Source organism: Rhodamnia argentea, chromosome 7, assembly GCF_020921035.1.
Source record: "Rhodamnia argentea isolate NSW1041297 chromosome 7, ASM2092103v1, whole genome shotgun sequence".
Lineage (NCBI taxonomy): Eukaryota > Viridiplantae > Streptophyta > Magnoliopsida > Myrtales > Myrtaceae > Rhodamnia > Rhodamnia argentea.
Window position 1 is genome coordinate 26346760 of NC_063156.1, and position 14461 is coordinate 26361220.

The following is a 14461-nucleotide window of genomic DNA, read 5'->3' on the forward strand; positions in this document are numbered from 1 at the left end:
GAAAAAGCAAAGAAAACGATATGTATTTACTACAAAATTCCCAAGAATAGCTTGAGCTAAAATATTTCGGTCCGATGCATTTTCAGAGCATTTTGCTTCTCGTGCCATTTCGTTTATCTCGAAAAACTCATTAGGTGCTTTCAAAATATCACATTGTGGTCTCAAAGCTATTAACGAAAAAGTCCACAGCTCGCGATGCTCCACAACTTACATTAGGCGGACCGCCGCCTAATCTTTCGAGCGTACCTAATAATGGGAAAATTTTGGGGAGTCAAGAGAAATTGAAAGAGATGAAAAGAAAAACCCCAGCAATATTCCTGCAAAACATGCAGACATTACATAATATTGACCTTTCCGTAGCAAACCCTAATGAAAAGAGAAGAAAGCAAGACTGTTTGAACTGAAGCGTTCCTACCTTAAAAAGCACATCCATAAAACCCTAAACTTCTCTCTCCACATTCCATTATTCTCCGACCATCCCCCAACTATACGTATAAACTTCTACAACACTTTATTTCCCTCAAACAAAAACTTTCCCCCTAGCAAATTCACATGTTAATTACTTCACACGATTGAGCATCCGCCGTCGTGGTCGTCGTAATCGTGATCGTCGTCGACGTAGGTTTTGATCGGATCAGACGGTGGAGGGAGAGCGTACGCCGACCCGGGATGAGAGTACGAATACGCATGCGTTGGAGTGGCGCCATAGTAGTACGAGGTGCTAGGGCTAGGGTAGGCCGCATTGTAGCTCGTCCCATGGATCTGCGGCGTATAGTAGATCGACGGGAAGGGGTTCATGCTCACCGAGCCTGTAATCGGTGGAGCGAATCCTGAGCTCGTCCCTGGAGTGTTGCCCGTGGCTGCCCCATCGCCCGTGTCGCCATCGTTCTTCTTTTTCCCTTTCTTCTTTTTCTTCTTCTTCTTGCCGCCGGTTCCGGCAGCTCCAGCCTCCTTGTTCGCACCGCCCGTCTCCTTGTTTTCCGACGCATCGTTCTCTCCATCGTCGTCGCCATCGTCATCCTCACTTTCAACTCCATTTGCATCTTTGGAAGCCTCTTCACCGGCGTCATCAGAATCTTTGGGCTTTTCTTGCTTGTTGTCCTTGTTCTTGGACTTGCCGGAGGATTTTTTCTCCTTCTGATCGGGCCAGAGCTCAGCCTGTTTCCCTGATTTGGTCAGCTTCTTGATCAGCGTCTCGGAATCGACATCGCCTGTCACCTCGACCTTGTGCTGTTGCGAATCCACGCTTATCGTGAATACACCTGAGGGAGAGAAGAAATTCTTCCATATTGTTTAGCGAGGACCCTTTCCTCCTGCAGAAGCTAGAAACATGTAAGTAACAAACACTGTACCATCGATGCTGTGAAGAACTCTCTTGACTTTTCTGCTGCAGCCTTCACAGTGGATTGGGACCTTCAACGTCCATGTCTGCATCAAACCGGTAGAGACGAAGAGATTCAAACGACAATGTTCACCGGAAAATACCGTTCGAAGAATGGAATTAGGATACCTGGTATTTTAAGGCTCCTGGCATGCCATCCCCTCCTTTGGCTGCCATCTTTTGTTCTTGTGCTGTGGACTTTCACGTGTGGGGAGAGAGAGAGAGAGAGAGAGAGAGAGAGGTGAGCTCTGCAAGCTTAAGAAGAAGAAGAAGAAGATGGTGAGGAGGTAATTAAAAGGAGAGGGGGAGAGAGACATTTCTAAAATATCCAAAAAGAGAAGGCGTAAGAGAAGGACGTATAACAAAGGCATATACCACCAGAGCAACTGACCATTAATATTATAGGCCGATGCTGATATATTCATTCATTTATTATTTATTTATTTTTTCAGGTAAAGAAAAAGTCTTTGTGTGAACCTGTCTCATTGAGTGCCAGTGGTATGGATTCGGATCCATTTGATGCAAAGTCTCTCGTAGTTGATTGATTATAGGCCGTCGAGTCGTCAAGCATTTCCTCATGTTGACTCCCTTAAGAAATCATGCGATGTATAATCGTAAACGCGACTCCCATCAGATTTCTTATGTAGGCCTTTCTCTGCTTATAAGATTAAAATTTTGAATTGGACCTTCTAATCAAATTTAGACAAAAGTAATCTTCTATACTTATGTTTCAGTTTATATAAATAGGTGAATCAATTTCACCTGTTGGTCTTTTGTCGATAATTCCTCTTCTCCAATGGTCTATCGATAGGGCAATTGTATATGGTCCGCGTCGAGCTTAAACTAGATGAATTTTTTTGGTCCTTGGCCTTGACCTTGACCTTCTTTTGAGTGATTTCTTCTTGGCCTAGTTTTGAATGTTCCTTCTTCTTTTTGTCAAATAAAAAGGAGTGGAGATGACAATCCTATGGATGGGAATCTTCTCTATGGTTCTCTTGACCTTTGTGATATAATGATAACATTGGTTAACAATGCTTTTATACCGAAGACGAGCTAATAGCAGTTTGATTAAACACATGGCATTGCAATGAGAAAAACATAAGACCAACTCTATCGAAGTAGATCAACATAACCACAACCACAACCATTAAATGTGTAGGCATTACAGCCGAACCCTCATGATCAAAATGACTACGATATATGATGTTGACCTATGTAGGCTGAATTTATGTAGGAACTTCTTTCGAACACCAACTTGTGAGATTGACTAGTGCACTCGGGGATCAAAACATTTTTTTTTTTTTTTTTTGGAGGGGGGCATTGTCATTGATATCAATTTTTTTTTTTTAAGTAGAAAGAGAAGATATACAAATCACACTTTGATAGATTTTCTCGCAGACTTCTTGAACAGTCCAGAGGAATCATTCCTTACCATGTGTCTTAGAACTTGCCTAATTCTTATGATTCTTAATCATACCAGTCAAATTAACAAAGATGGTCTCAAGAACTGGCAGGTTCTGAGAGCAAAATGATTGATCAAAGACCGGGGTCAACTCAGTTAAAACATAGCCAAGAGGTTTTTGCTTTACAACTTCAGAAAAGTATCTCAGCCAGCACTGATCTCACACGTTTCGATTGGCAATAGCCTGGCGCGTGCTGTTGCTGGTCTTTTCTTCTGTACTTTTTCCAGCCATTGAACATAAATATGATAGCTTTATGAGAGTGCCCCCATTTGCTTTGGCTTCACTTTCTTGACGAGATTTGGCACCAAAAATCTAAAGAACAATCATCACATGAAGCCAAAATATATCAGTACTTGCATCAAATGAAAAGAGGAAATGAAGATGGCAATAATGATCTTTTCGCTCCCACTTTCAAAGATTAAAGGGCATCGACTTGACAGCAAATCTAAAGCCAATCATCGTTTTTTTTCCCTTCTCCGCTAAGGAACTTGTTCACGGACTGAGCATTGTTGACCCATGAAGACAATGTAACAACAATACATGGTTCTACTCATGAATCTCGATAGGATCATGCTTTTTAGCACCTTAGAGCGAAAACAGCATCCAGCCAAACAAGGTAATTGCACAATCAGATTGCTGCATAGCCTACCAAATTTCTTTGCTAGGTTTGCCAATGATGTAAACAACAGCATACAATAGATGGCACAATCAAATGAATGACCGATGTGGTTGGAGATGAGTAGCAATTTCTCCGTGTAAATAGCGAACCTAATAAAAAGCGCATAAAATAGAGGATTACGACTGCATCACTCGTGTCATCGTTCTGCTCTGGACGGAGAAGAGAGTCCAAGAAGTAACAAATGAGCAAGTAAAATGTTTCCCAAATCATGAAAAGGGTAGAACTTAGGAAGTGAGATAACTTCGATAGGGTAATTTGTTCTTAACTTTTCACAAACAAATTACCATCGAGGCAAGTTATGCCGTTTCATGAAAGTATTGAGGTGAAAAGTGCTTATTGAAATAAAATCCTACACCTAATGCATTGGAAAATATCTGACTTGACTTAATTAGACGGCATTAAAATTACATGCGGAATCATACAAGTGTAATTAATTTACACTACTTTATAAGACCAAGTTCGTACTGCACTGTTATAATAAACAAGAATGCTTTCCTCTAACAACGAACAAAGCTCTGCTTGTGGTTGCCAGGACAAGCTGTCCTGGAAAGAAAACTAAAAGTATGAACATAGACAAAGAAGACAACGAACGTATTTGAGAATGGAAAAGACAACAATTGTCACTGATTCAGAATAATTAAACTACTCATTGCTTTTCACTTTTAGTGGCACTAACAGAGTTAAATAATACGATAACTGACATGAAAAGAAGATATTGCAGTTGAACCTATCTTAATCAAACTTTTAATGCTAAATTAATTGGGTAATTTTATCTTTTTCACTTACTAGAGATAGCCATTAGTCATCTTGATTAAAGGAAAAGATATAGGGATATTAGTGCATTCCACATACACAATGACGTGGACTTGATTCTAATTGGGGTGATGAACCATTCCAAAATATTTCCTCAATCAAGAAAAAGCTTCAAATAAACAATGAACGCAGATACATCTCTTTGACAATCAACAAAGACTTATATATACCCCCAAACACCTATTTCAAACAGTCTAATTACTATTAAAGCCGCCTATTAAGTTTATTTCCAGGAGTTGATTGAGTTCTTACACAAAATTCTGGTTCCATGAAACACCTAGTAGATATAGCCATCAATCTGTGAGAGGTTTGGAGCCGCAACATTCGGGGTGACTTAATCAGCACCTCCGACAGAACAGAAATCAAGCAATGAAATGCCCAGTCAAAGGGTCGACACAAATCTATGACAGGATCTGGCAACAAGTGAAACTTGTGAACAGAGTGGAGATGTAAACTTGAGTAGATTGATCAGAGGCAACAACAGTGTCCAAGATTTATGAGATATGTCTATGATTATTTCCTGACAGAGAAAGTCACTGGAAAATAATAAGCAAGCCACGAGTACTATCACGTATGAGTCCAATATATCAGCGTATTAATGTGTGTATGCTGCTGTCCTGACAGATAACATGTGCATCTTGTTTATAATGAAGATGTGATATCATCAAACGAAAAAAGAGGCAAAACTAATGGGAACTCCTGAAAAAGTTCAATTCTAAATGAGACAATTTTTTCTTGAGTTATTTGCTTTAGCACCAAAAACATTTGCAATAATTTCTGATATTAGATAGCGATTGACACGTTGGACATTCTATAGTAGCTTGAATAAGAATCACCTTTACAAGGATGCTTTTCTGAATGCCAGAACACCGACGGTGATCGAGAGAAGGGCCAACAAAGCTCCTTGTCTAGAAAGTGCAAATTCTGTCCATGTCAAGGGCTTCATGACTTGGAACAATACCTTCTGGAACTGCGCATTTAAGTCCTCTAAGGATCCAGTGTTGTCAATTACTATGTCTGCCTTAGACCTTTTCAAATCCAACGGCATCTGAGCATTTATCCTGTTCCTAGCATCTTCCTCGTTTGTTCTGTCTCTTGCCATAAGCCGTCGAAGCTGAGTTGCTGGATCGACCCAGACAACAACAATGGGCTTTGTCCACTTATCCATATTTGCCTCAAACAATAAAGGGATGTCAAGGACAATAACCTTATGTCCTTTCAACCAAAGTTTCAAAATTTCTCGGAAGATGCCGGATGATATGTAAGGAGCCAGCAGCCTACACATAAGTAAGCACAGAAAGCGTCTAGAAGATTAGAAGGTTTCTTATCTTGAAGTTTGATGCAACTGTTAATGCATCATTCAAACAAACAAGAAAAAATCCAAGGTGTGTTGTTAAAAGCAAATGGCAACTGACTTCAGAATGAATAACTGCTATGAACAAGGCAATGAAGGTGCAAAATTTTCACACTGATATCACAAATTACAGACAGCAATGACATCCTTGACGGGGTTAAAAAAAACTCAAGAATTAGAATTGGTCCCCTGTTTCATCAGAGCAAGAAATTTTCCTAGTCGAGCAGAATCTTATGCAAGGTAAATTTGCTGTTGTGTCCGGCATGCTTCGATCTCCATTTTGAAGCTAGAACTGGCACTGCAAGTTTAGTTCAGATTTACCATTACCTATTCAAAACTTGACGCTTTCCAGGATCACAAAAGACAATTTGGCCCAACTTTGGCCTATCAACTTCTCCATCAGCTTGTAGAATCTCCTCCCCAAATGCAGCAACAACTTTTTTCCATCCACCAGTCCCTTTCTTTAATACATCCTGCAAGCACAACAAGGAATTTAAGAATTCCAAAAAGGAAATTATAGTCTTCAAGTCCTGTAAAGTGGCAAGATGCCATCCTCTTCTACATGGATACACACAATTGTTGAAACTTGCTAGAACAAGAATAACTCCCTGCAGTATTTTACATGTACCCCCATGTGAAACTATCTGCCCGCTTGTACATGACACGGTTTAATGTTGCCATACTCTATCAACTCATAAAGGGAAATCATGAGTACATAGATATTCACAGAAGCTTAAAGTAGAGGGACACTGAAAAACAAAATGCAAAGGTCCTTAACATGGAAACTATTTAGCTAATAACAAAAGCATCATTTACCCAGTCAAACAAGAAAGTGAGATCTTTCAAAGAACGGCACTCTCAAAATTTGCACAATGTCTCTCCTTGTTGGACATTCCAACTTCTAGAACGTCCCCTTGTTTTTTCATGTTTCTCTTAATAAAGGAATGATATCAATAGGAAACATACTCGACGAATATAAGTTAAACCATCTAACATCCCTCTGCTTTCATATTTCTAGACAGAACATATCGTGATTGATTTGCAGTCGTTGACTTCAGAAAATCTCTCAAGACATCCTTTTCAAAGATCATTGTAACAGGCCAGAATAAGGGAACATTCTTGAGGAACATAAAGTGAATCATAACTAGGCAAAGAAATCAATAGAACCAATGATCATAACTTAAGCAATATCAACAAAAAATTACACGAGCAACGATGTCGGCATCAACAACAGGGACACCATGGGCCTTGAAATGGTTGGAGACTGTACTCTTCCCTGATGCAATTCCACCAGTCAGACCGACTATCCTCATTCTTCTTGTTTTACTCTAGTTATAGGATCAAACTCTTAGAAAAGTCGGGACACAATCTGTATACTACAAACCAGAAAAAAAAAGGTATATTTGTCAATCTCACTTCATTATCAAAATCACCATAAACACGTAAACCTTAAACGGTACAGCCTCAACATACACTTAATCTCATAAAAAAAAGTCGGTTAGGTAGGCAACTATAAACATTGAATATGACTTTTAATAAGAACCACCAAGATCAATTATTAAAGAGAAATGCAGCATTCATTTGCCTGTTCATCTAAACCAAAAAGCTTTGATTTTCTGTATGTTTATTGACAATCAGCAGACCAATATAACGTAGACACACAGACTTAAATGTGGGATAATAGCAGAAAGAGGGGCTGCCAATCCATGATGCGGTAGTGAGACCACAGACATATCTCATTTCACCGCAACCGCTCTATGTTATAATGGGGTTAAAAATACAAAAAACACAAAACAAAACAAAACAAAACGAGGATGTTATCATGCTAACTTGAGCTGCTTCAATTACAGCTTCAAAACTCCTATTTGAACAGCATCTGGAGTCCAATTATTCGCTGCTCTCTAAATTTCCACGGAAGATTCTAGCATTATCTTCAATTCTTCAATATACTTTCAAAATAATTCAAAGACCCGAATCCAAGCAATGTCAGGAAACCTTTTGGCTCTCCGGACATGATCTGAATTTCGTCATTGAATTTAGTTCCAAAGAGCGGGATATTTATCTACACTTATGGGTCAAAGCTAACCAAGGAAACAATAAGTTGTCGTGAACCAAGAAGGAATCGGAAAATCTTAACATTCCAAACAGAATTTGCAAAATCAACGTCAAACATCAAATGTTTGGGGATTTCGCCCCCACAGGAACTCAAACTATCAAAAGGGACGACATTCTTGATAATGCCGAGCTAAAATCTGCAAGATACGAGAGATTGCAAAGCTTATCTGAGTCGGATATAACCAAATCAGGAAAAAGGGAAAGCAAAACAAAAGGGATTACGGTCACCTGCAAGTTCAAAGGTCTCAAAGGAGAAGACTTGGGAGAAGACGAGGGTTGGGGAGTGGTGGAGAGTCAAAGCCTAAAGGGCAAGCACGCACGCATTCGATAATTGAAATAAACCAGACGTGGATCGGCGACGGCGAAGAGAGCGATGGCAACGGGACTCGAGAGGAGGGAGACACGGCGACAGCGACGGTGGTGGACGCCGGCGCGGCTGAGAGACGGAGGTATATACGAAACTGGTGGTGGCCAAAGACAGTTCGCTGCCGATGGCGTCGCGGCGAGACGACGAACCTGGGGGTGAGGCTCGCCGGCGCCTCTGGGTGGGTGTTTCTCCGTTGCCTTGCTCTGGCTCACTGAGGCCATTTGGTGAAGATCGAGGGAAAGGAGAGACGGGGACTCGGATTCGGACATGGGCCGGGCTCCGTTGGTACCGTATTAAGCCACAATGGGCCTAACGGTCGGCCCCAAAGGCCCGTGGCAATTAAATAGGCATTTTCTATTATCCACATAGATATTGTATTGTAATTCCTTCATTAAGGGTTATCTCTAAAATTAACATTATGTACAAAGTTACAAACGAAGTCAGGATTTAGGCGAAGGTGAGATAAATTCATCGACGGAAATATGGAGTTAATAAACATTTTAGCATAAAAAACTTGAATAAACTTACACGCGCTAAAGAGTATTTTGCTCATTAATAAGTTTAAAAAAAAAATACAAATCTCGCATAAATTTTTTGTATATTTTCTCAAGCTTTCCTTATTTTATTCTTGGTCTAAAGTAAAGGTGGAATTCTCTTTGTCTTAAACCTTTTACTTTTGGCCAATTAAATCCATTCGATCAATTTTGATTGGAAATCCTTGATGTAAACACCGACCATCCCATGTGGAAAAACATTTTTTTTCTTTGTTTTCCTGTTATTTTCTCAGTGGCCAGCGAGGGCCTGACGACTCTTGCCTATCGCTGAGAAAAGAATGAAAAAAATAATATTAAAAATTACCACGTAGGATGGTTGACATCTATATTAACAATTTCTAGCAAAAAATTGGCCAAACTTAATTGGTCAAAGGTGAATATGTTTAGGATTCAATTGTCAAAATTAAATAGATTTAAGATTTTTTGAATAATTTTCCCAATTCCAAACCATCAAACGGTTCCACAAAGGCTAGCATGCATCATCCAAACGCTCCTATCTCCCCTCCACCACACACCACCACACACCATCACTGTCAACCACCAACTCCGCCATGATCTTCACTGCAATCGACTCTCCTCTCAATTGCCATCGTCGACCCTTTCCCTCATCACAAGACGCCCGATCCGGGTCATGGCAATGAGCTTAGATCTAGCGTCGCCATGGCCATAAGACACCGTATTTGATGTGGCTGTGGCGAGAATAATTACATTTTATATCTCTATTTGTTTCACGAAAAATAACTTCGAAGAAAATATCGTTTGAATTTTTGGCTTCATGGAAGAAAAGTTAGCTATGGAAAATATTTTCCACTCATAAAAAAAATACATACAAGAAAAGAGGAAAACATTTTTCCTCATCTTTCCTCCCTTCATTCATCCACATTCCTTTTCTCGTTAACTAATTTTAAAAAAATATGTCTAATTTTTTAAATATATTTTCATGTGTGCTATTTTTAATTTTTTTTAAATTTTTAATATTTTTTCCCTTCTTCTTCTAACGGTTATAGGCCACGGGCAAGGGATGAGCATCCTTAGCCTCTAGCAAGACTCCACCTCCCCATATCCGGCGTTCGAGGCTCGGGTGAGCTTGCCTGAGGTCGGGGGATCGAGCTCGCCATCCTCGAGAGAAGCTTGACCTTGCTCGTGGCTGTAGCCGTGGCCCGCGATCGGCAAAAGTAGAAAGAAAAAAAAAGACAAAGACAAAGAATAAAAAAAAATAAAAATACATGTAAAAAATTATTTAAAAAAGAAAAAAAACTATTGAAATATTTTGATTTTTTTATAATGCAAAAATTGTCCACATTGGCTCTGGCCAAGACTCTAGGTCGTAGTCAGCAATTTTCAACTAAATGACGACTAGGAAATCAAATGGAATTTTCCATACCAAATGGGGGACAATATTTTTTAATTGATTTTCAGGTTTTAGCTAAATACCGAGAAATTTTGAAAAATATTTTAAAAAATATTATATATATATATATATTTTTTTTGCGGAAAAAAACGCAGCGGACGACAAACTTTGTCTTATTTTCGTGCGAAAGTCAATAATCGCTGTCTAAAACGTGGGAAACTTCATAAAGAAGAACAAACGGGTTCTAAAGGAACCCACCTCTTTGTCTTTCCCTCCATGGGTCTCTGTCGGCTCATAAAAAGAGTGGACTGTCACGTGATTTGGCAGAAAAGGATTAAAAAAATTCTCCCTTTTTATTTCGATAAAGCAATTATTAAAAAAAAATTTGCGTATCAAGTGAAAGGAAAAAAAAATTAGTTTTTAATTAGAAAAAAATGACATAAATAGCTCATAAACTTTGATTTAAGATACAATGTCTTCCCTCAAGTTTTAATTTTTTCAATATGATTCCCGAAGTATTGATATACGTCCAATCCGATCCCTAAATTATATAAAAATATTAAATGTTGTATTTGCGTTAGTTCAAGTTTAATGGAATCTATATACTAATGCGTCTTTTAATAAGTTAAATTTAGACGATGGACAAAAAAAAAAAAAAAAGTTACGCGCTCATCACCCCACGTAAGATATAATAATTCATGTTATCAAATAACGATGAACATATTAGCCTTACTTTTTTTTTTCATTTTCCAAAGCCAAAGTACAAAAAAGATGGACGCATTGACTCGTGATTTTCAAAAATCAAACACAACATACAATAATTCATGTCACTAAATAACATTTTGATTTGTTATTTCGAACGGATGAGAATGACCACATTGAACATTTATCAATAATTCATAGATCGGATCGAATGAATTAAAAAATTCAAATAATACATTGCAAGTTTTGGCCAAAATCTATAGGCCATTTGTGTCAATTTTTTGTCTGCTTATATCTTCCCGGACGTGTGAAAATTGATGTTCAAGCGAAATGATCCGAAGGTTATTCAATTCTTGTTCTGCAGATTTGACTGGCAAGCAGCAACACGTGCAGCGCGAAATTTGCTTCTGCACATACCCAGCGCTTCCCCTCTTTTTTCCCCTGTTTCTCAGTAGTACGGTGACTGTTAACTGTTGCTTTCTCTGACTTTGCAAGTATGAATCTTGCAGCTGATAATGCGGCCATGGCACCTGCAGGGAAGAGACTTAGAGAGAGAGAGACAAGAGAGAGAGTCGACATAGTCTTATTTACTTTCCCCCGTCGTCCTTTCCGGTGAGTCGCCGCCGCCGCAGCAAAGTGCGCCTGCCGCCAGCGACGAACCCTCGTCGACCCACCTTCAACTGCGATCGTTGCGGCCACTGATCGCTGAAAGTTTTGGTCTTGAGAAGTTCTGCCCGACCAAATTTGGAAATTTCTTTTGTCGAATGGCCGAATTATTTGGTTTGCATGAGCCCACGGTCGAACTACTTTCTGGCGACCAAAGTTTGATGTTTGTTCTTGTTGCCGAAAGGGATTGATCGAGAGGGGTTTGCTCTCAGGTCATTCTTGGCGACCAACGTTTGCAAGCTTGATCGAAAATGGATTTAGGGAATAAGTTCAGACAAACACCTTCTCATTAGCCTATAACACTACACTGAATCAAAAGCAAAAGCACACATTTTTGCACGACATCCATTTCTCTCTCTCTCTCTCTCTCGTCTTCTCTACTCCACTTCACTTCTTATCCTCGCCGAACTTCATGCCCTCGGCCACCTTCTTGAAAGCCGCCCGCCCGGCCATTTCCTCCCACCACGCCTTCACGCGGGCACGGCCGGCCACCGCCTCCGCCGCCCATGGCGTCTTCATGAAGTAGAACATGTAGGGGAAGTGGTGCAGGTCGGCGAGGGAGAAGAAGTCGCCGGCGAGGAACTTGGCCTTGGCCAGCCTCGCCTCGTACACGTCGAGAACCCCGGCGAGCTTCGCGAGTTGTTCTTCGATGAGGGCCTGGTCCGGCGCCTTGCCCTGGAGCGGGGCCACGAAGTGCTGGTATATGATCGGCGACATCACTGGCTGGAAGTTGTGGGACTCGACCTCGACCCACACGCGGACGGCGATGGACTCTTCGGGGCTGCCGGAGCGGAGGAGGTCATCGGTGCCGGGGGCGTTGTACTTCTTGGATATGTACTCCGTGATCGCTCTCGATTCTGATACGATCATTTCATTTTCCCGGAAAACAAGAGAAACGAGAGAGGGTAAGTAAGACCGCAAACTAGCCAAATACAGCGAGCTTGAGCACAAAAAACTGACCGAAAATGGTGAGATCGCCATCTTCCAGGACCGGAACCTTCCCGAAAGGCTGCAACCAGAGCAGAAGAAGAGCAAATGATCAACAGAAATAACCCAGAAAGAGAGGACAAACTAAGCAGCAACACAGTAGAGAGTCGATGAGAGTCATCGCCAAGTCTTTTCTCTGTACATTCTTGGCGAGGAAATCCGGCGCCTTCTGCTCGCCGGCGAACATGTTGACCGGGACGAGCTCGAACTCGACCCCTTTCTCGTAGAGGCACGCCATCACCCTCACCGTGCACGACGACATCGGGTGCCCGTACAGCTTCACTCCCATTTTTTCCTCTTACACTTCGCTAGAGAGAGGAGAGAGAGGGGTGATTTCGGAGCGAAGAAGACGAAGAAGAGCGAGGAGCGACAAGGGCTTTTATATACGTGGGGAGAGGAGTGGTTGGATTGGAGTGCTTTCAGACGCTAACTTGCTTGTACAGACACGATGCATGTGAAGAGCTGGACCTTTTTACAGTGGCACACATGCAAACACTTATATGCCGTCCTGCAAAACTTTCTGACCGCGACAAGGATTGGACCGATCCCATCGTTTGTCCTCCTTTTCACATTATGCATTACTTCGTCGGTACAAATACAACTTTTACGTTGTTCCTCCTGGGTTATCAGATGAATACACCGAAGTTTCGTTTGAACCGATATTAACTCGTTTCGCTCGGCTGACAAATGAAGTCCGGGAAGGGCTGCACTGAACATTTACCGACGGTTTCAATGGCCGCATCGAGCAAATTAAGAAAGTCTAGGGATCATTTGTGTTATTGGTGTTGTTATTGGTGGGCCGGCTGAAAGTTAGTATGGTCTTGACCACGTCTCGAGCTTACTTTTTAGACTCGAAAGTGATTGGTAAGCACCATAGTACTTAATGAAATCATAGGATTAGATGGAAAATAAGTGGCAGAGAGAGAGAGAGAGAGAGAGAGAGAGAGAGAGAGAGAGAGGAAGAGTAGGTAGTTAGCAGGTTGCATGTTGTTTCTAAACCTACCACACGCCATGCGATGATGATGAAAGTGATGGCTTCACAAATTACTCTCGGCCTCTCTAATGGAGATTAGAGTTGATGATTAATGATTATCTACCACGGGGGGCTTAATTAATTTTAGTCGGAATTAACAACTTTGTCCTTTCACTTTTCCCTAAAGACCCCAACCCATTTTTTGTGCTTTGTGGGAAAAATGGAGTTACCCTTTTTCGTCCTCTTCACGAAAGAGTCCCACCTCCTTTCTTATTATTGAAAAACTGTCAACCGGGGATCCTCTTGCTTGACTTTTAAGGGGTGTGAACGGCCTCATAAGAGAGCGAGAAGATTAGCAAAAGATGTTCGTCGAGGGGTATATTACCAAACAGTCGCAAATCTGTAGTGAGGAAGCCAATTTGGTCCTAAACTAAGCATGCGCACGAGAATCTAATATAGTTCTTCCCATCAATTTTTACCGAAAGTCGTCGACGTGGCTTCTCGTCGTCGCCGACCCTCCTATGTGGTATTAGATTGATGCGTCAGCGATTTCCAGCGGCAATCACTCGCAAAAGACTACATTGAAATTTTTATACAAAAGCTTATAACTACATTGGCAAGATGAAAAAAAAATTTAGGATTTGATTGATACCCCTATAATAAGTTTATGACCGAATAAAAACAATCTTTAGTTTCATCTTTCAATGCCCTCATTTCTCTTTTATTCCTTTTGTTAAGGATATCTAGATATATCCTAGAGATATTTATGATATTTTGTCTAGTTCTACGTATCATTCGGGATTATGCACATATCTCCTCTAATATTGCATATCCTTGATTGATATGATATTTCTATTTATTCGATTTATTTAGATAGTGATCTCATAAAACATGTAAATAGGTTGATATAATCTTCATTATCATAGATCGAAATGTACAAAATTTCTCGTATGCTTAGTTTCAACTCCTTTTAACAACATGTCGAGCCTCTACTGCGACAACAACAATGTCTGGTCAATCACACGAAAGCTACATAGTGAAACAAATTCATAAAGG

At 40.6% G+C, this 14461-nt stretch overlaps 3 protein-coding genes across 8 annotated transcripts; all 3 read right to left on the minus strand.

The window, feature by feature from the left end:
• Positions 1–291: 291 nt before the first annotated feature.
• On the minus strand, positions 292–1696 carry LOC115742497 (heavy metal-associated isoprenylated plant protein 36-like). Its single transcript, XM_030676811.2, has 3 exons — positions 1511–1696; positions 1353–1428; positions 292–1262 (listed from the first exon to the last, which is right to left on the minus strand). Exons 1-3 carry the CDS (start codon positions 1556–1558, stop codon positions 565–567), a joined length of 822 nt encoding a protein of 273 aa, XP_030532671.1. The 5' UTR covers positions 1559–1696; the 3' UTR covers positions 292–564.
• A 1149-nt stretch (positions 1697–2845) lies between these two features.
• On the minus strand, positions 2846–8376 carry LOC115742498 (dephospho-CoA kinase). Of its 6 annotated transcripts, XR_007199373.1 has the most exons (6): positions 7556–8376; positions 6896–7066; positions 6018–6163; positions 5173–5613; positions 4874–5035; positions 2846–3156 (listed from the first exon to the last, which is right to left on the minus strand). XR_007199373.1 is itself a non-coding variant. In XM_048283067.1 (5 exons), exons 2-4 carry the CDS (start codon positions 7001–7003, stop codon positions 5175–5177), a joined length of 693 nt encoding a protein of 230 aa, XP_048139024.1. In that variant the 5' UTR covers positions 7004–7066; positions 7556–8376; the 3' UTR covers positions 2846–3156; positions 5173–5174. The 6 variants fall into 6 exon arrangements, 5 of the variants coding, with proteins under 5 accessions (XP_048139024.1, XP_048139025.1, XP_030532672.1 ...); XM_048283067.1 differs by lacking the exon at positions 4874–5035; XM_048283068.1 differs by lacking the exons at positions 2846–3156; positions 4874–5035 and having other exon boundaries at positions 5105–5613; positions 8153–8376.
• Positions 8377–11714: 3338 nt separating this feature from the next.
• Positions 11715–13402, minus strand: LOC115742499 (glutathione S-transferase F13). The gene is made up of 4 exons (XM_030676820.2): positions 13368–13402; positions 12575–12750; positions 12406–12454; positions 11715–12302 (listed from the first exon to the last, which is right to left on the minus strand). Exons 2-4 carry the CDS (start codon positions 12719–12721, stop codon positions 11833–11835), a joined length of 666 nt encoding a protein of 221 aa, XP_030532680.1. The 5' UTR covers positions 12722–12750; positions 13368–13402; the 3' UTR covers positions 11715–11832.
• Positions 13403–14461: the final 1059 nt, after the last annotated feature.